This window comes from Aplysia californica, unplaced genomic scaffold (assembly GCF_000002075.1).
Source record: "Aplysia californica isolate F4 #8 unplaced genomic scaffold, AplCal3.0 scaffold00193, whole genome shotgun sequence".
Lineage (NCBI taxonomy): Eukaryota > Metazoa > Mollusca > Gastropoda > Aplysiida > Aplysiidae > Aplysia > Aplysia californica.
The window spans coordinates 1,158,237-1,177,370 of record NW_004797463.1 but is presented as its reverse complement, the minus strand read 5'-3'; the positions used below and the strand labels follow the sequence as shown (position 1 = coordinate 1,177,370).

General features: G+C 39.6%; 1 protein-coding gene across 2 annotated transcripts in view; it reads right to left on the bottom strand.

Moving 5' to 3' along the window:
- Window positions 1–2,892: 2,892 nt before the first annotated feature.
- The window catches only part of LOC101860099 (cytosolic purine 5'-nucleotidase), a 34,363-nt gene continuing 18,121 nt past the window's right edge, over window positions 2,893–19,134 (bottom strand). The window contains exons 10-20 of one of the 2 annotated variants that reach the window (XM_035969899.1): window positions 18,472–18,551; window positions 17,428–17,488; window positions 16,577–16,612; window positions 15,214–15,315; window positions 14,615–14,681; window positions 12,695–12,917; window positions 10,351–10,383; window positions 8,752–8,812; window positions 6,295–6,352; window positions 5,257–5,375; window positions 2,893–3,656 (exon numbers count right to left, since the gene is read on the bottom strand). In XM_035969899.1, the coding sequence (XP_035825792.1) occupies window positions 3,369–3,656; window positions 5,257–5,375; window positions 6,295–6,352; window positions 8,752–8,812; window positions 10,351–10,383; window positions 12,695–12,917; window positions 14,615–14,681; window positions 15,214–15,315; window positions 16,577–16,612; window positions 17,428–17,488; window positions 18,472–18,551 (1,128 nt within the window). In that variant the 3' untranslated portion in view covers window positions 2,893–3,368. The remainder of the gene's footprint in view (window positions 3,657–5,256; window positions 5,376–6,294; window positions 6,353–8,751; window positions 8,813–10,350; window positions 10,384–12,694; window positions 12,918–14,614; window positions 14,682–15,213; window positions 15,316–16,576; window positions 16,613–17,427; window positions 17,489–18,471; window positions 18,552–19,134) is intronic. The other variant, XM_005098789.3, reaches the window with a different exon arrangement.

Here is a 19,134-nt window from a genome sequence, read left to right as displayed (position 1 = left end):
CGGTGAGCCACTGACAGCAGCTCGGGCACATTCCTTTACGCCGACTTTGACATCAAACTATTTTTCGGCAATTGGCGAAAACAGGTTTCTTTCACCTGAAGTTCATTCAGTAGGCCTACTATCAAAATAGGTTCCCTAGTTTTGATTGAATGATCCGTTTAGTGACATATTCGTCATTTTTCAATTTAGTAAGAAAAAAAAACAGCCCTGGCGTAATGGGTTTAACCCCCCCCTCGGAGATAAAGAGTTAAAGCAAAGTGAGAGGATCTATGGCTGCAGCTGCTGTTGCATACATTATACGTGTAAATTCTGCTTTAGTTTTAGTAAGTGTTTTACGGCACTTGAAACACAATAAGGTCATATAAATATAAGTGCCGAAGATTAGAGGTGTTACAAGAGAGTAACAAACACAAAAAAGGAGGTTTAGTTTAGTTTTAGTAAGAATTTTACAGCACTTGCAACACAATAAGGTCATATAAGTGCCGAAGATTAGAGGTGTTACAAGAGAGTAACAAACAAAAAAAAGGAGGAGAGACAAGGACGACAGATGTTTGATAGGAAAGAAGGAGCAAACCACACCAGAGCACCCGCCAATCACCCACGTGTAAATTCTACTATAATAAAAACAACTATAATAAAAACAAGAGCTTATGTCTTAACAGGGCAGTCAAAGAGACAACCATTGATTTGTATAAATGAATTCCATTTTTGACACCGCCTCAGTATCAAGTTTGAGTGAGTCATCATTGTAAAATGTTTTCTCAGCGACATTGCGTCAGCATTGATTAAGCCTGAGAATGAGACATCACAGTAAATGTTTTCTCAGCGACATTGCGTCAGCATTCACTCTTTCAACCCCATAGGACCCTGGTAGCCTCTGGCGGTAATAACCCTGTTCCCCAAAAGGCGCTGGGAGCGTCTGATACTAGTCACAATTCTTTCGTTTTATTTAGTGCTAGTTTTTGCTTGTTTTTCAGAACTATTCCCGAACCAGGTTTTTTATTAATGACTAAGCCGTTGTTTTCACCATTCAGAAGTTGGAGGCAAGCTTTTAGGGTTATAATAAGTTACAGTGCACCAGCTTCAGGTGTCTGTAGAAAAAACTCAGCGAAACGGTGGAAAAAAACTCAAGGTTTAACTCACTTGCGACTGGGCCCTTTCACCAGCCACAAGCGTTGAAGACTTGTGTTTTGGGGGGTATTTCAATAAATCACCACAACTCTCAGAATTACCCTATTGTAATCATTTTTTGACACAGTAAAGTAACATTCAAGCTTAATCTAATACAAAAAACTAAAGTTGTCTAAGTCTAATACTTTAATTTGTATGATTTTTTTAAAATTGGCATTAATTTGATTTTCGAAAAATTTCCAGAGACGTGGCAAGTAGAATGAAATTCACTGCAACAACAAAAATAAAAGTTCAAAGTGTTCTGGTTTGATTTGTATACATGTGCAAGTGTTTGGTGAAAATATAAAAGCTGGTCTGTGCATTGATTCAGACCCATACACTGAATTACATGAGACAGATGTACGGCACGACGTTGTGATTTCGTTGCGCGAAAAACAACACCGGTACTAGTGCTAGATCTAGCCCTAGAACTACGACTCGGGCCGTGTTCGGGAACATATCCAGGATCCTAACTATTAGACACATCATATTCTGAGACACTAGAACTAGTAAAACGCACAGAAGTATAGAAAACGGCGAGATTATGTGATTCTTGTTCATGCGACTTCTTCGACCGTTACTACGACGCGACTGTCGGATTACTATGAGCTGTATAGAAAAAAACAAAGCGCGAGTTCCGGTCTGTTCAACCCCAGTTGGGGTCACTGTCCTTCACCTTCAATAACTTAAAAACTACCGGCCCCAGAGATACGAAACGAAGTCTAAGTAGCTCAGGCTTGGCCAAACAAGGGTACGAGGCGGGTCTCGCGATCCGTGCGTGATTTGTAGAGCGAAAAAAAAATTCCAAAGTTGGTCACGCAGGGCTTGTGAGACCCGACGCGAGCGTCATGGCGGGGGTCACGCAACTGTTGTGTGACCCGTCTGAAGTGAGTTAAAGAGTTAAGTTTGAGTGAGACATCACTGTAAATGTTTTCTCTTTGACATTGTGTCTGCATTATAAGTCTGAGTGAGACATCTATGACCTAAAAGTATTGTGCGGAGGGACATTGAGTCCGAATTCCGACCTAAAGGAGATGGGATGTACCAGTAATGGCCGGACAAGGGTGCAGACTTTGTCCCTGATCAAAAGTCAAGGGCTGGTGGGACACCAAAAAAATAGTGTTTTTGGGTGAAATTATGAAAACTGGGATTATCACTTATTATATTTCCGGAACCCTCTAACACTACAAGAGAAGCAATACAGGCCGACAGATGAAATGAGCAGGACGGCCCAATTTATGACAGATACCAGACTTCAAGTGTGATGCGATCGAGAAGAAGAAGAAGATATTTCCTAAACAATATCCCAAAAACTATGAAAGCGTTTCTGTAGGCCTACCCCGAAGTGGTGTTTGGAAGGACTTTAGAGCGGAGGGTAGGGACTTTTTAAATTACAATAATTACCTATTCTTGTCTCAAAAAGCATGTTTTGCATCGCTTATATGCTTCAGTTTTAGTAAGAAACCTCCATTCTATGTCTGCGGTGTTAACATTAATAAGTGGTTGCCATGTGATGGTTTGATATTATGTTTTGAAGGTTTTTACTGGAAAGAGAATTACTTCAGACCTTTATTGGCCATTTTCTCAAAATGCTATTTTCACACACATCATCCCATTTTTCTGCTTTGTTTCTTGTTCAATTTTAACGTAACTTTCACAAAATGTTAACGACAACTAGTTCTAAAAGTAGTCTGAGGAATTTTCGATTGCATTTGTAGTTTCTGATAAATGGCCTCCGAAAGCCTGATTTTTTGTTATTTTTCCCCAGTTATGCAATAAGCCGATTTTCAAGTGCCATATCATGAAAACGAAAGCCTGTGTAAAAAATTCATCAAACCAACTTTTAGATCTATACTTTTCCTACGTACATACCAATATAATAAAAGTATATTTGTGGAAAAAACAAGTGAATAAAATGGGATCAAAATAAGTATACAAAATCCAATCCGTTTCCATGGCAACCGAATCAGTTTAGCTTTTTTTAACAATAGATTTTAAATCCCCAAAGATACATGATCTCCCACAGCAAATATGAGCTCTCAAGGGTTTGTAATAGCCGAGATAGCCTTCAGGTGCCCCACCACCTTGGAGAGCTCTTGGTGGTGGTGGACAATGTTCTACCGCATGGTGATGACGGCTGCTGAAGATGAGAAGACATCATGAACGGACACTACCAGACGGGTTGGTCCTTCACCTTTTCAAATCATGTACGAATCATCCTTGTTCTCCGGGCTGCTGTTGCTGTTAGAGTTAGTGAACGGGCTCACGGAGGCCTCCTCGTCCGAGTCGTTCCCTCCATCGTCGTGAATGTGCACCACCTTGCTCGGGGTCTCCGCCCAGGCGTGAGGCAGCCCCGCGTCCGACTTGGGTCGCTTGCTCCCCGGCGTGAAGAAGGCGGCGTCGGAGGAGCACCTGCTGCGAGAGACCGCCTGAGCCTCGCGACTGTCCAGGTTGGAGTAGTGGTCGACGGTCGCCTCGTGGGGCATCTGTCAGTGAGATGGTTTGTTGGTTTTAGAGGAGGTTTTACAGCGCTCGCAACTGCATTAGGTCATATGAGCGTCAAGGGGTGGATGTCTACAGAGAAGTCCTTAAAGGGAATCAGACTTACTCTGCTCACCTCTCTAGCTTCAACAGCACAAAGTCTGCTTCGACTATCAAGGCACCCCAGAAATGGAGTATTTTTTCTACATTTTAACTTGTCAATAGTTTGTTTTAGTAGAGGTTTTGCGGCCCTCGCAACTACATAAGGTCATATGAGCGTCAAGGGGTGGATGTCAACAGAGAGGTTCTTACAGGGAATCACACTTACTTTGCTCACCTCTCTAGCTTCAACAGCACAAAGTCTGATTAGACTATCAAGGCACCCTGGAAATAGTGGGTCACAAGAGTGTGACAAACATACAAAAGAAGTAGAGGTAAATAACAATAGTAAGGATCAGGAAAGAAAAAGCAGCAGTTCCCTGTTGCAGTTCAGGCAGTTATGAGCATGACATTGATGAATCAGCCCATTTACAATTACAATGCTACTGTCTAAAAGAACTCGAGATGTTAATGTCCCCCCCCCCCCTCTGGGAATGGGCTAAAGACACTTCAATCAGTAGCACCGTCCAGGGGTGTCTTGAGGTGTTACAAGAGAGTAAAATACAAAAAAGAAGGAAGGGACATAAGGATGACAGATGTTGGATAGGAAAGAAGGAGCAAACCACACCAGAACACCCGCCAACCACCCACTGGGGCATCTGTGAGTGAGTAGGTAAGTAGGTAGGTAGGCCCTACCACAGAACATAAAGCATACAAGTTTAGCACCACCCATGAATGAGTACTCTTAGCAACATACATCTTCCTTCAGTTGAATTTGTCCAAGACGGCAACCGGTTATAGAGGAGAAAAGTGGTTGTCTGAGACAGGAGTACCTCTTTTTAGTTTTAGTAAATGTTTTACGGCACTTGCAACACAAGAAGGTCATATAAGGCGTCACAAGAGAGTAACGAACACAAAAAAGAAGGAGGAGAGATAAGGCAAATAGACGTTTGATAGGAAAGAAGAAGCAAACCACACCAGAGCACCCGCCAACCACCCACAGGCGCACCTCTTGGACAAGTGTCATTATCATTTTTAAAACAAGCAAGGGATGAAGTGGTCATTTGTACCTGTGATGGTCTTGGACAGGTGGTCATAGAGAGGGTAATAGCTTAGTTTGTCAAGGGTACAGAGCTTGCTGCTGAGTGAGGATATATGTGCAAAACAAATGCTACTTTCGTTAATTGTTTTTAGACTTTATTATTTTTATTGTACCATTACTATTATTATAATCATTATTATAATAATAATTAACATAATAATAATTAATAATAATAATAATAATAATAATAATAATAATACTAATAACAATAATTTAATAACATTAATAATAGTAATAATAATAATAATACTAATACTAAAATAACGATAATTTAATAACATTAATAATAGTAATAATAATAATAATAATAATAATTATTATTATTAATTATTGTCATTATCATTACTATCCCTCTGAGAGGGGTGATAAACCACCCTCCCTGATGGAGAGCCCGTGTTACTTACCAGCATGGAAGGAGCTCTAAACATGTAGCAGAACGGATAGTGCAGCAGGTTGAGGAAGGTCGCGGCATAGATATCAGCGTATCTCCTCACTTGGGAGGCAAAGAACGTTTGCCGAGAACCTAAAAAAAATAAAAAAATTAGAGTTGTGAATACAAACACTTGTACGAATTGTGAGCAACAGCACAGATTTAATTCTGGTGGTTGAGGAAAATCCATGGCATCAATGCTAGCTGATAGTGATAGAGTCAACTCACTCAACCCTAGGCCTACACTTCCGGGTTGTCAGCTTTCACTAGAGATGTTCACCACTTTTTTGGGTTGTTTTTTTGAAAAATTGAAAAAAATACTAAATTTTAACGTATCCTGCCCAAATTTAGTATACATTTTATTCAAATCTTTATCTATGAGAATTACAAATTTGAAGGTAAAAATATGTCATAGTTTTTATGCAATACCCCATGGAGAAAAGGTCTTTACACAGAGTCAAAAAGTAAACAAAAAGCGAAGAAAGGAAGTGCCTTCAAATTTCGCACCCCCCTCAAATGATTCACCAATATAGCTTTCTTTGTTCTAAATTCGGGCATGCAATTCTGGTCATATTCTGTTTCAAACGAAAAATGGTTACTCTTCCAAAATTAAGCCACAGTCTGCTTCACACAAAAGAAGTGTTTTCGGCCAAGAGAGAGAAATTTTCCATACACCAATACTGTCTGCGTTAGGGCTGGGTGAGTTAGACTCTTTTCCAGCGCTTCCCGGAGTTTTTTCTACAGTCACCTAACCCTGGTGCACTATGTCTCAATAACCCCAAAAGCTTGCCTCCAACTTCTAAATAGCCGAAACAAAGGCTTAGTCATTGCTGAAAAAAACTAGGTTCGGGAATAGTTCAGAAAAACAAGCAAAAACTAGAACTAAATAAAACGAAACAGTTGTCACTAGTACTGGACGCTCCCAGCATCCGATGGGGAACAGGGTTATCACCGCCGGACACTCATAGTGTCCGCTGGGGTTGAAAGAGTTAACAAAACCAGATGGACTCACCACTGCGGAACAAGCTGCCCAGCATCCCATAGGACATGTCCAGAGAGTGGATGACACCCTGGGGGAAGAGAAGAAAAGTAAGTCTTTAGTTTAGTTTTAGTAAGGTTTTTGTTTTAGTGAGTGTTCTTTTTTTAAAAATAAAAAGGGTTTTACGGTGCTCGCAACTGCATAAGGTCATATGAGCGCCGAGTGGTGAATGTCAACAGAGGAGTCTTTACATAAGTAAGTGTTTTACGGCACTTGCAACACAGTAAGGTGATGTAAGTGCCGAAGATTAGAGGTGTTACAAGAGAGTAACAAACACAAAAAAGAAGGAGGAGAGATAAGGACGACAGATGTTTGATATGAAAGAAGAAGCAAACCACACCAGACCACCGGCCAACCACCCACTAGTAAGGTTTTATGGTGCTCGCAACTGTATAAGGTCATATATGAGCGCCGAGGGGTGGATGTCAACAGAGAAGCCCAACGGGGAATCAGGCTTACTCTGCTCACATCTCTAGCCTCAACAACACAGTGCAAAATCTGCTTCGACTTTCAAGGCACCCCGGAAATAGCAGTTCACAAGAGGGTGATAAACATACAAAAAAAGTGGAGGAAAAATGATGATGGTAAGGATGAGGAAAGAAAAAGCAGCAGTTCCACCTATGTTGTTCCGGCACAGTATGAGCATGACATTGATAAATCAGTCCATTTACAATTCTACTGTGCATAAGAACATGTTAATATCCCCCCTTTGGGAATGGCCTAAAGACGCTTCAGTCAGGAGAACTGCCCTGGGGGGAGAAAAATTAAGTCTGACAAACAGCTCAATACACGAAAAAAAAACACCAACAAACATCTGTGGTGTAGTGGTTAGGTGCTTTGTTATCGCAGGCAGGAGACCTTCTTATTATAGAAGGAGGAGGAGGCGGAGGAGGAGGAGGAGGAGGAGGAGGAGTAGGAGGAAGAGGAGGAGGAGGAAGAAGAGGAGGAGGAGGATGAGGAGGGGAGGAGGAGGAGGAGGAGAAGGAAGAGGAGGAGGAAGAGGAGGAGGAGGAGAAGGAGGAGGAGGAGGAGGAGAAGAAGAAGAAGAAGAAGAAGAAGAAAAAGAAGAAGAAGAAGAAGAAGAAGACAAAGAAGAAGAAGAAGAAGAAGAAGAAGAAGAAGAAGAAGAAGAAGAAGAAGAAGAAGAAGAAGAAGAAGAAGAAGAAGAAGAAGAAGAAGAAGAAGAAGAAGAAGAAGAAAAAGAAAAAGAAGAAGAAGAAGAAGAAGAACAACAACAACAACAAGAAAAAGAAAGCAGGGTTTTGAGATAGAGTCAGTGATTCAACGATTTCTAGAACAAGGCAGATGCTGAAGAAACGTCGGTTCAAAAGAATTTGTGCCAAGGACAACAGACATTGCCCCCCCCCCCCCACACACACACACACGCACAATGAACTGTGATCAAAGAGAAGGCTCATGTGATCCTCCCAATTGAAAGAGCTGCAGGGTTAGGCTACCTTAGACAACTGCATTATCTCCCCTTCATGTTTAATTAACTTTTATTGATAACCTCAACCTTTTTTTTTCTTGTTTAGCAAAAGTTTTACGGCACTTGCAACACAATAAGGTCATATAAGTGCTGAAGATTAGAGGTGTTACAAGAAAGTAACAAACATAAACAAGAAGGAGGAGAGATACGGACGATAGATGTTTGATAGAAAAGAAGGAGCAAACCACACCAGAGCACCCGCCAACCACCCACTATGTAGAAAGATAGAGGGAAAGAAAAGCAGAGTAATTCAAAGAACAACATACACAGATGGCCCGAACAACTTTGCAATGAATAACTCAGAGAGAACAACTGAGATGATCAAGAAGACAGACAACAGGAGGAAATGGGGTGCCATGATCATCAAGGTCTGCTCCAGCCCTGACACCTGCATAAAAAGAAGAATGTATGTCGCAGCCTAACAAAGTTAAGGATTTTCAATTCAAATGTGAAGTCAGTCCTGTTGTATGGATGTGAGACATGGAACACATCTCAGACTTGCATAAAGAGGATCCAGGTTTTCTTGAACAAGTGTCTAAGAAAGTTACTGAGGATCAGATGGACAGACAGGGTCACCAACGAGGAAGTGTTAAGGAAAACAAGACAGATCCCAGTCAGAGATGAGGTAGGAAGAAAGCGGTGGTGATGGATTGGACATACTCTCAGGAAGTCAGGCAGCTGCATAACAAAGAATATTTTGGATTGGAATCCAGAGGGCAAGAGATCAAGGGTGAGGAACCTGGAGAAAAATCACAGAAATCGATGTACAGAAAAGTGGGAAGACATGGATCAACATCAAGAGGTAAGCCCAGGATAGAGAAAGGTGAAAAGTGTTTGTTCGTGGCCTATACATACCCTGGTGCAGGGTGAGAAAGGCAATGATGATGATGATGATGATGTTGCAGCCCGAGAAAAGAGTAAAACACAACTGAGAGACTCACCCTCAAAGAATTATTAATTTGGGAGGTGTCCGGTTTTTCAGTTGTGCTGCTATCCAAATGCCTGTCGAAAAAGAAAAGTCAACGTCACTTTCAGTCCATAAGAAAATAAATTATTTCTTGAAAAAGGTCCCATTCAACCCTTGAAGACAACATTTTTCTCGACTACCAAAATTACAAAATTTATGAAGTAAAAAAACAATATGATTGAATTGCATATCACACTGAAATTTACAAATTCAAACAACACACTGAGCATTATGCACAAGCAGAAAAAACCGAAATGGTGATTGTAGTACACATTACAAAATGCCAAAATTTCCAAATAGTGATCTTTTCAAAACAATGGCACTCGGTTGTCATGGGTTGAAATATATGCTCTCATATTACAGTTCAGACATCAAAAATATGTGATAAATAGTTTCAACATATCTTTTCAGCTTTAAACATCACAAAGTCCATTTCATCTGTATCCCCAATGCACTTACTCCTCTTCAATTTTCTATAAACTGTGCCTTTCTTTTCATTTGTATAAAAGATAACAACCTAAAGTTTCATTCAACTGAAGTTTGATATTTGACTGTAGGGGTCTGGGACAATAAAAAGGAAGGAACTGGCTTGCTTAAGGCCCTATTGTGAAATTATTTGAGGAGGGGAGGACAATTACTAAGAAATATTATTTCAGCTTTTAAGGTCTGCATTTTGGACCTGAAAGGAGAGTGCTTTCAATGGTACTTTGAAAAATTTCAAACCTAAAATGCAAGCACAAGCTCATTGTAGCGTGCAAAACTATGAGATAAGATAAGATAACTATAATATCGCCATACAGGTGAGGGGTAACGTGCACTGTGTCTCTAGAGGATGTAGATAAGCCTGTTTCAATGTGGTGTGGCATCAAGCAAAAATTGAACAAATCCTGAAGTGGGTGAGGTACATAATGGGTAGAACCAGCAAATGTTTCCTTTTTGCAGCAGTTCAGATAAAAATAAGCCGACATTACTGCAGTATTGTCATCATAAAGAAAGATAAGATTTCAAGCTTTAAGCATGTATTTTGATAATAATAGATATAGCATTTGTATAGTGCAAATCCCCGCTCAACAGCAAGCACTATGTGTTTTACAATCTAAATCTATACTATTACCCCAGCAGACCTGAGAGCATTCTGAAACAACCTCAACTTCCTGGGAAGCATATACAGTGCAAGTGGTCATTTACAGGCGCTAAAACATTAACATACTGACAACATCTTTCGCTGTCTATGGCCATTCCCACTTGGGTGAAGTGAGGAAAATTCGTGTAAAGTGCCCTTCCCAAGGTCACAACATCAGGCGAGTGGCTCGAATACCCGAACCGCAACCTCATGATTACCAGTCCGGTAGCCTAACCACTAGGCCACCGACGCCAACAAAGGTTTTCATCAATTGTGCTTTTCATTTGTATAAAAGATACAATCTTAATTTTCATTTGTAAATTTTCCATCAAAATGTTCTAAAAAAGAATGAAGATTTGATATATAAGGATACATTTCTAGTACAGCCAAGCAGCCATTGAAGATTAATGAGAATAAAGAGAAAAAAAACAACTTAAAAAATATAAATACCACAGACATTCCTTTTCCCTTTCCTGAACTCTTCTGAAGAAAATTGGTGAAGAAGGTCTCTAAAATCAATCTTGTAGAGTAGTAAGCCTATAGTCAATTGTAAATAGGCACCACAATTTTCCAGATTTAGTTGAAACTGCCAAAGATAGGCCACTCATTGTCGAGGAAAACAGTGGTTGTCTTAGACAGGCAGACATTTTACTTTAGACAGCATTATTACAATGTCAAAAAATACAAGGAGAGAAGAGGGAAGTGGTCATCCGGACGGCAGGTGATTGTCTCATACAGGTGGTGGTTGGACCAATTCTGACAGTATTTCCTTCGATACCAAATTTTTTTACAAACTTTTTTCTGTGTCACCATTCTCAGGAGTGAATCAGCAGCTTGCAAATGTTCACTTTCAGTCACTTCTCAAGTGCACTACTCTCCATCTCTCTTTCTCTCTTTAACGATCTTTATCGTACTCTAGATATCAGAAGAATAAAACTAAATCTAAGCATTCCCTTGCTCATTTCTTTTCCTTCTGTTAATCCTTTACCTTTTTCTCTGCCGGATATCGGATCTCAACCCAGGACGGAGCTAGATCTACAGGAACTGGAGCTACCCCTTTCATTGTCACTAGTACTAGTTTTATTTTGGTCAGTGTTCTTTAGTTTTAGTTTCAGTAGAGGTTTGACGGCACTTGCAACAGCATTAGGTCAAGTGAGCGCCGGAAGAGTAGAGGTGTTACAAGAGAGTAACAAACATAAAAAATTAGAAGGGGAGAGAAGGACGATAGATGTTTGATAGAAAAGAAGAAGTAAACCACACCAGAGCACCCGCCAACTACCCACCTAGCACTAGTTTTTCTCATATAAATTTTTACACATACATTTATATTATACGAATAATACTTTGTTTTATGTACACAAAAGTCGATTAATTTTTAAGATGTGATGTCTTTTTCGTTGTAATGCGCATTGAGCATTTTTTAGAAAAAGGAAATTTGCAGTACAAATGCTATTTATTATTATTATTTTTAGTTTTATTTGGGTTGGTGTTCTTTGATCTCAATAATAAAAATATCACCTTCAACATCAGACGGGAGAATCAATATCTTTACCTTCTCCCAACAAAAAACCCCCCCAACAGTTTGGGGACTTGTTTTACACTTTGATTGACTTATTTAGCAGCACCGGTACAGGAGGCCTGGTGCCGGTACTGACACTTCCGGAGGAAGTACAGTAGTCTCTGCCTAAACGCAAGGGATACAAAAGCACGCTCAGCTCAAACGCACGCTTTCGTCATCTGACAGGTTTTTTAACTGTATAATTTAGACGTACAAACGCATGGTCACTCCCTGTAAACGCACGCTCCGATCTGCGAAACACGCCGACAAGTTAAGCTTGGCAAGGGGAAATTTTCACAACAACCTGCACAGCCTGCATAAGACAAGCCTAGAATTTACTAGAAAACCAGATGTTTGGTGAGAGTGTTTACACACCCTACTTTCCACAGACACATAGATCTAGGTCTAGGACTGGTCGGTTAAATGTTGGGGGGGGGGATGGGATTTGGGGGACTTAAATGTTTTTTGATTGGTCACTGGAAATGTATCTTTGAGAGAAGGTTTCTGACTGGTGTTTGAGTTTGAGTGACTGCGTGTAATGATAATTTAGATCTAGTATCTAGGCCTGATGCGCGACATGCGTAAAACACTAGATAGACAGGCCTCTATAGGATTAAAGATAAGCCAAGTAAGCCTAATCAGCTCCGCTAGAAGAACTTATAACGTACTTGTTCAATGAATCACAAGAGAAAATGTTTCTCGAGAATGATTCTGCATGAAATTACAGTCGGGGGTAGTCGCTTGGAAAGCCACGTTTCTGGACCGTCGTCTCTATGACTATGACCAACAGTTTCCTCTTAGGCTATCTGTTCCCGATGTTTATAGTGTATATTCATTACACTGAGTTTGTCTTTCTCACCAAGTACATTTTTGAATAATAATAGATAGCATTTGTACAGTGCAAATCCCCGCTCAACAGTTAACTCTAAGCGCTTCACAATCTATACTATTACCCCAGCAGACCTGAGGGCATTCTGAAACAACCTCAACTTCCTGGGAAGCATACAGTGAAAGCGACCATTTATAGGCGCTAAAACACTAACATACTGACAAGACCTTGTGCTGTCTAAGGCTGGGTACCCATTCCCACCACGGTGAAGTAAGAAAAATTCGTGTGAAGTGCCTTTCCAAAGGACACAACGTCAGGCCCGCGGCTCAAACCCCCTAAACCCTAACCACTAGGCCACCGACACCACAATTAAATTCATGCAGGAGAGGCAACAAGCATGAGATTACCTGTAGATGTCAGACAAGGCACTCTCGATGCGGGTCAGGTTTTCAAACAGCTGCCTTTTGTCTGTCCACACACGCAGCTCCGTCGCCAGCTCAGGGATGATGAGAAAAGTTCTCCAGCCGCGGATTTTCTTCGACTTAAGGATATCTCCAAAGATGTGGTCTCCGACATATAAGACATCCGTTCCCCGAGCACCAAGAAGTCGAGAAATTACTTCGCAAGAACCTGTAAGAAAGTGGCTTTTTTAGTTTTCGTACAGGTTTTACAGCGCTCGCAACTGCATAAGGTCATGAGCGCCAGAAGATTAGAGGTGTTACAAGAGAGTAACAAACATAAAAAAGAAAAAGGGGAGATAAGGACGATAGATGTTTGATAGGAAAGAAGAAGCAAACCACATCAGCGTACCCGCTAAGAAAGAGTTATAGTTTTAGTATTTAGTTGAAGTTTTACAGCACTGGCCACATGAATAGGTCCTCACACAAGTGCCAAAAATTTGAAGTTTTTCTGGAGAGTAACATACAAAGAAAAGAAGGAGGAGAGAAAGGGACGACAGATGTTTGATAAGAAAGAAGGAGTAAGTAAGTAAGCTTATTCAGTGTTAGTGTTTGAGGCCATTGGCCCACATCACATCACATAAAACACTCATTTGATAAGTAAAGTTTCCATAATGAATCAGTACAGGTTGTGCACATATCTCTTATCATGGGTCAAACATTGCATATTTCTGTCACTGGGCCGACGAAAGAAGGAGAGTAACATACAAGGAAAAGAAGGAGGAGAGATAAGGACGATAGATGTTAGACAGGAAAAAGGAAAAACTCACACCAGTGCACCCGCTTACCAACCACGACTGAAGGGGGAAAAAGTTCTAGACTGAACATAAGTCACCCTAAAAGATCCAATGTTCTCTGAACAGTGAATTTTGATGACAAAAGTTTTGATAAGAGAGTTTCACGGTATCTTGAAAGCAATGAAAGCTTATCTATGACATAAGAAGCCCATCAAGCCACCAGGGAGATTCACAGGCACAAACCACAAACCACATCCTTGATGTAAAGAAGAACACATGAAAACTTTTGAGATTTCAATCTGAGGAGATTTTTAACCCCATCCGAGCGTCGTGTTTTACTATCCTATCCATATGACGTGGGGAACTCTGTGCCACCACTTTCCAAAGAGGAAACTTACTCGTTAATCCAATCTGTATCTTTTGCATAGCAGTCGGTCAAAATTATTTTTAAAAAAAATACTGAAAGTCTCAAAGAGATCTTCACACTAAAAGTATTCTAAAATGTGAAGAATACAACCCTGGGGGTACATAATGACCTCAGGACGTACGGATAGGATTAAATAACTAGAATAAGGACTTTCAATTTAAGAAAAACCAAAAAAACCCCTACCAAACAAAAAAACAACAACCAAACAAACAAAAAACCCCCCAAGATTTTGCAAAACTCACAGCACATGTTACAAAAAATGATTGTGATTAAAATCCGTTCAAAACCAGTGACTCTACTACATGGGCATTGCAGACTGTAGGAAGGTGATGCATTCTAATATCTTTCAACTTTTCAGATCTTACGTTTCTATTTTAAATTTCTTAATTGGTCTCTTTTAAGGACAAGAGGGCAAACCCAGATTTCGGGGGTTTCCAGAAATCTTGACCTACACCAAAAGTGGGCATTGCCCTGCCTATAGGAGAACTTTGGTTTCATTGCTGTGTATATTTGTTTGGTTTAAAAAAAAAATCTCCATGCATGTTAAAGAAGCTGAGTAAGGGTTCAAAAACTTTACCTTTGATTTTCTTAAAACAGCATTTTTCGGGACAGCCCCCTTGTGCTTATGAGTGACCAATTTTCATAGTTAGGCAACTTTAGAAAAAGGGAAAAAAAAAATTATACAGAAACTCAAACCGATCTTACCTCCAGAGTATATTTCTCCGGTCTTAATCGGTCCAATGTGATGTCCCAGGCTTAGAGATCCAGTTTTCTGAAGAAAAAAAAAGCACAAACAAAAATAAATAGCAAAATATTTTCCAAATTAATTTTTTTTTTTAAGGTGAAAAAAAGTTTGCTATTTTTTTCCTAATTGGTCTGCAGTTGCACCAAGTGTAACTGAAAAGACAAGAAAAGAGAAAAATTAAGAAGATGGAAATACATTTCAGTTTGAAAGTGCGAGCCCAACAATCTAACTACTAGACCACTGATGCCACCACCTATCATACTCAACATCAAGCTGGAAGCTAATGCAGACAAATATAAAATGTTAGGTGTGCTGACAAAATGAATAACATACTTCTCGGATTTTAGCACGATGGAAATTGGTACGCCAAATTCATGGGTGGAGTTTGTACAATTTGTAAGTAAGAAATAATAAAGGACATGTTAAACTTGAAGAGAATGCCATCAATTGAAAATAAATACATCTATCCACAGAGTTGATTTTCAGTCTATATATATATCTCCATTCTAGGGTTGCGAGAAGTAACTCCTTTCGTCAGCAAGCCCCACAAATAACATACCGTGTCCACAACTCGCAGAATGGTTCCATCCTCAAAGAACAGCGGCTTCTTCGCATCCACGACAACGCAGTCCCAGTAGCTTGTCCAGTGTCTCTTACCGTGCTGTCGATGAAATCAGTGACACGATAAAACAAAGTAAGGAGCAACTAAATGAAATCAGGGACATGATAAAACAAAGTAAGGAGCAACTAAATGAAATCACAGACATGATAAAACAAAGTCAGGAGTAACTAAATGAAATCAGGGACACGATAAAACAAAGTCAGGAGCAACTAAATGAAATCAGGGACATGATAAAACAAAGTAAGGAGCAACTAAATGAAATCAGGGACACGATAAAACAAAGTAAGGAGCAACTAAATGAAATCAGGGACACGATAAAACAAAGTAAGGAGCAACTAAATGAAATCAGGGACATGATAAAACAAAGTAAGGAGTATGAAATCAAGGACATGATAAAACAAAGTAAGGAGTAACTAAATCTGTCCCAGTTGTTTTAAGCACACAAAAAATTCTGACATTATGCAAACTGAGCCCAAAAATGTGAAATTATGCATATATTTATATTTAGTAGAGGGTTTTACGGCGCTCGCAACTGCATAAGGTCAAATGAGCGCAAAATTTTAAAAAAGAATGATAAAGGTAAATAATCAGAAATTATGCAAAAAAAGATCAAATTTTGTTAAATTATGCGGAGTGCATAAAACCACGGGGACAGCTAAATGAAATCAGTGACATGATAAAATTGAGTAAACAGCAAATAAATGGTATCGGTGACATATATGATAAAATGGAGCAAATAGCGAAAAAAAACCCCAACTAAGCAAACTTTCTCTTTCTCGCATCCATATCTCTCCCTCCACTTGAGCAAGAAACGTCACAGCTTTAACTTAAGTCTTACGACACTTTAACAATAAATGTAAAACAGCCTGCAAAAAGAAGTAATTTGCTGGCGGAGCAAGTTTCTAGAAACAAACAAAATTCATGTGCTTTTTGACTGAGTAGAAGGACACAGGGATAGAAGTTAAGAAAAGGGAGCGGTACGATCAAAAGGCATAGAAAGCTCAGCACAATTTATATTGCGATAGATTGTCAATTAAATAACTTTATTTTCTTAACTAAGCAGTTAAATCATCAAAATCAAACTCTAAGTTTTGCTAATCCTTGTAACTTTAGTCATCTCTCTAGCTTACCACCTCAGTTTTAGTTTTAGTCTTTTACGGCACTTGCAACACAATAAGGTCATATAAGTGCCAAAGATTAGGGATTACAAAAGAGTAACAAACACAAAAAAGAAGGAGGGGAGATAAGGATGATAGATGTTTGATAGGAGAGAAGAAGCAAAGCACACCAGACCACTTACCAGCTCAGGAAAATCCAGGAGGTATTCCATAATTTTCTGAGGAAACAAGGAACACGCTTACATTAATGTGTCTCAAGAATACTTATATATATATATATATGTATCATTCAACATTTCAAGAAAAACCCTCAAACAAAACAGGGACTCCATTTGAAATCTAGACGCTATCTTGCGTTGTAAAAGGACTCCAATACAAGAGAGGGAAAAAATCTGAAAAAAAGTAAAGAAACAGAAATGCCTAAATAAAGTAAGCAAAATTCAGTTCAACCTTTTCTATACCACACTTATAATCCAAACAATTTTTGTTTGCTTATTTCAGTAAAGATACGCACATCGACAAAATAACGGCAACTTAGCTAGAGAAAACGCTAGACAGACAGACATAATCCAAAGAGGAATAGAGAAAAAAAATTAGGACCTATCAATGAATCCCCCCCCCCCCCCCTCCAACCACCTACTGGACTATTTCGTACATATATAAATAAAGAAAAGAAAAAAAACCCTCAGTTACCAGTTACTTTTTAAAAAGTGCATGTTTTAGTTTTAGTCAGAGTTTTACGGCACTTGCAACACAATAAGGTCATATAAGTGCCGAAGATTAGAGGTGTTACAAGAGAGTAACAAACAGAAAAAAGAAGGAGGTGAGATAAAGACGATAGATGTTTGATAGGAAAGAAGAAGCAAACCACACCAGAGCGCCCGCCGACCACCTATTAAGTCCATGTTTTGTAAGGTACATACTGAAGTAGAAAAAAAACAAACAAAAAAAACCCAACTTTCAACTGAACTTTCCATTTCAATTTTTTTTTTAAATAAAAAAATTAAAGACATGTAAAAAACAGAATACTTACATTGGTGTACACATAGTCGCTGTTTGTGATGAGAACTGTTTTAGCACCATTGCTTCGAATTCTGAAGAATAAAAAATGAATAAAACGAAAATGAAACTATGATCAATCATGTGAATAATTAACTAATCCACTAATAAATCTACATTCTGCACAGAACAGAGAATGTCTTTTTTACATAAAGGTTTTTACGGAGCTTGAAACTGCATAAGGTCATATCAGCGCCAAGGGGTGGATGTCAACAGAGAAGTCCTTACAGGGAATCAGACTTTCTCTGCTCACCTCTTTAGCTTCAACAGCACAAAGTCTGCTTCGACTATCAAGGCACCCCGGAGATAGCGGGTAACAAGAGTGTGACAAACATACAAAAGAAGTAGGGGAAAAATGACGATAGTAAGGATTAGGAAAGACAAAGCAGCAGTTTCCTGTTGCAGTTCAGGCACAGTTATGTTCAGTGAGCCTGGTTGTGTTAGCGACTAAAGTCGCCAACGATACTGTAAGTCTTTACCCTATCCGTACGTTGTGTTTTACTATCATATCCATACGACGTGGGGAACTCTATGCCACCACTTAACCCTATCCGTACGTTGTGTTTTACTATCGTATCCATACGATGTGGGGAACTCTATGCCACCACTTAGCCCTATCTGTACGTCATGTTTTACTATCGTATCCATGCAACATGAGGAACTCTGTGCCACCACTTTCCAAAAAAGGAAATTTACTCCATAATCCGATCCATACGCTTCGCATAGCAGTCTGCCAAAATGAATTTTTGAAAAATACTGAAAGTTTCGAAGAGATCTTCATACTATAAGTATTCTAAAATGTAAAGAATACAACCCCGGAGGATACAAAATTACCCTAGGGCCTACAGATAGGGTTAATTATGTTCAGTATGCCTGGTTGTGTTAGCGACTAAAGTTGTCAGCGGTAGTGAGCGCAAACTACTGCCTGGCAACTAAAGTCGCCAACGATACTGTAAGTGCTAAACCTGTACAATGACAAGAAGGGGAAAGAAACGAGGTGAACGTTTGACCGCAGTACCTGTCCAGCAGAAGAGGAAGCTTCTCGTCTTTGTGAACATACTTGTCCAGGTTGTTCATGGTGGTACTCTTCAGGTCACCCTGCATTCAATCAAAAAATCACAGAAATCATTTTTTTTACGTAAGAGTATTACGGCATTTGCAACACAATAAAGTCATATTAGTGCCAAAGATTAGAGGTGTTACAAGGGAGTAACAAACTCAAAAAAGAAGGAGGGAGATAAAGACGATAGACGTTTGATAGGAAAGAAGGAGCAAACCACACCAGAGCACCCGCCAACAACCCACAGAAATCGTATTAAAAAATAAACAATTATACGACCACATTTCTTTTATCTACACAAGTGCAATGATCAAGCTGTGTTTCCCATCCCCTCTTTCAAAATCAAATATGTCAGCTTGTTTCCCATATGTATGAACCTGAGTGAGTATAAATGTGTGTGTGTGTGTGTGTGTGGGTGTGTGTGTGTGTGTGTGTGTGTGTGTGTGTGTGTGTGTGTGTGTAACATGTGTGCTGTTAAGGCTGTATGGAGGTGCTTCGCTGTGTCTTCAGCTTGGCTGTTGTCTGTCAGTGTCAGATTTATTAGTTTGATGGGTTTGGGTTTTTTTTCTTTCTTCTCTGTCCCTGTCTGTCTGTCTGTTTGTCTTTCTGTGTTTTGTGTGT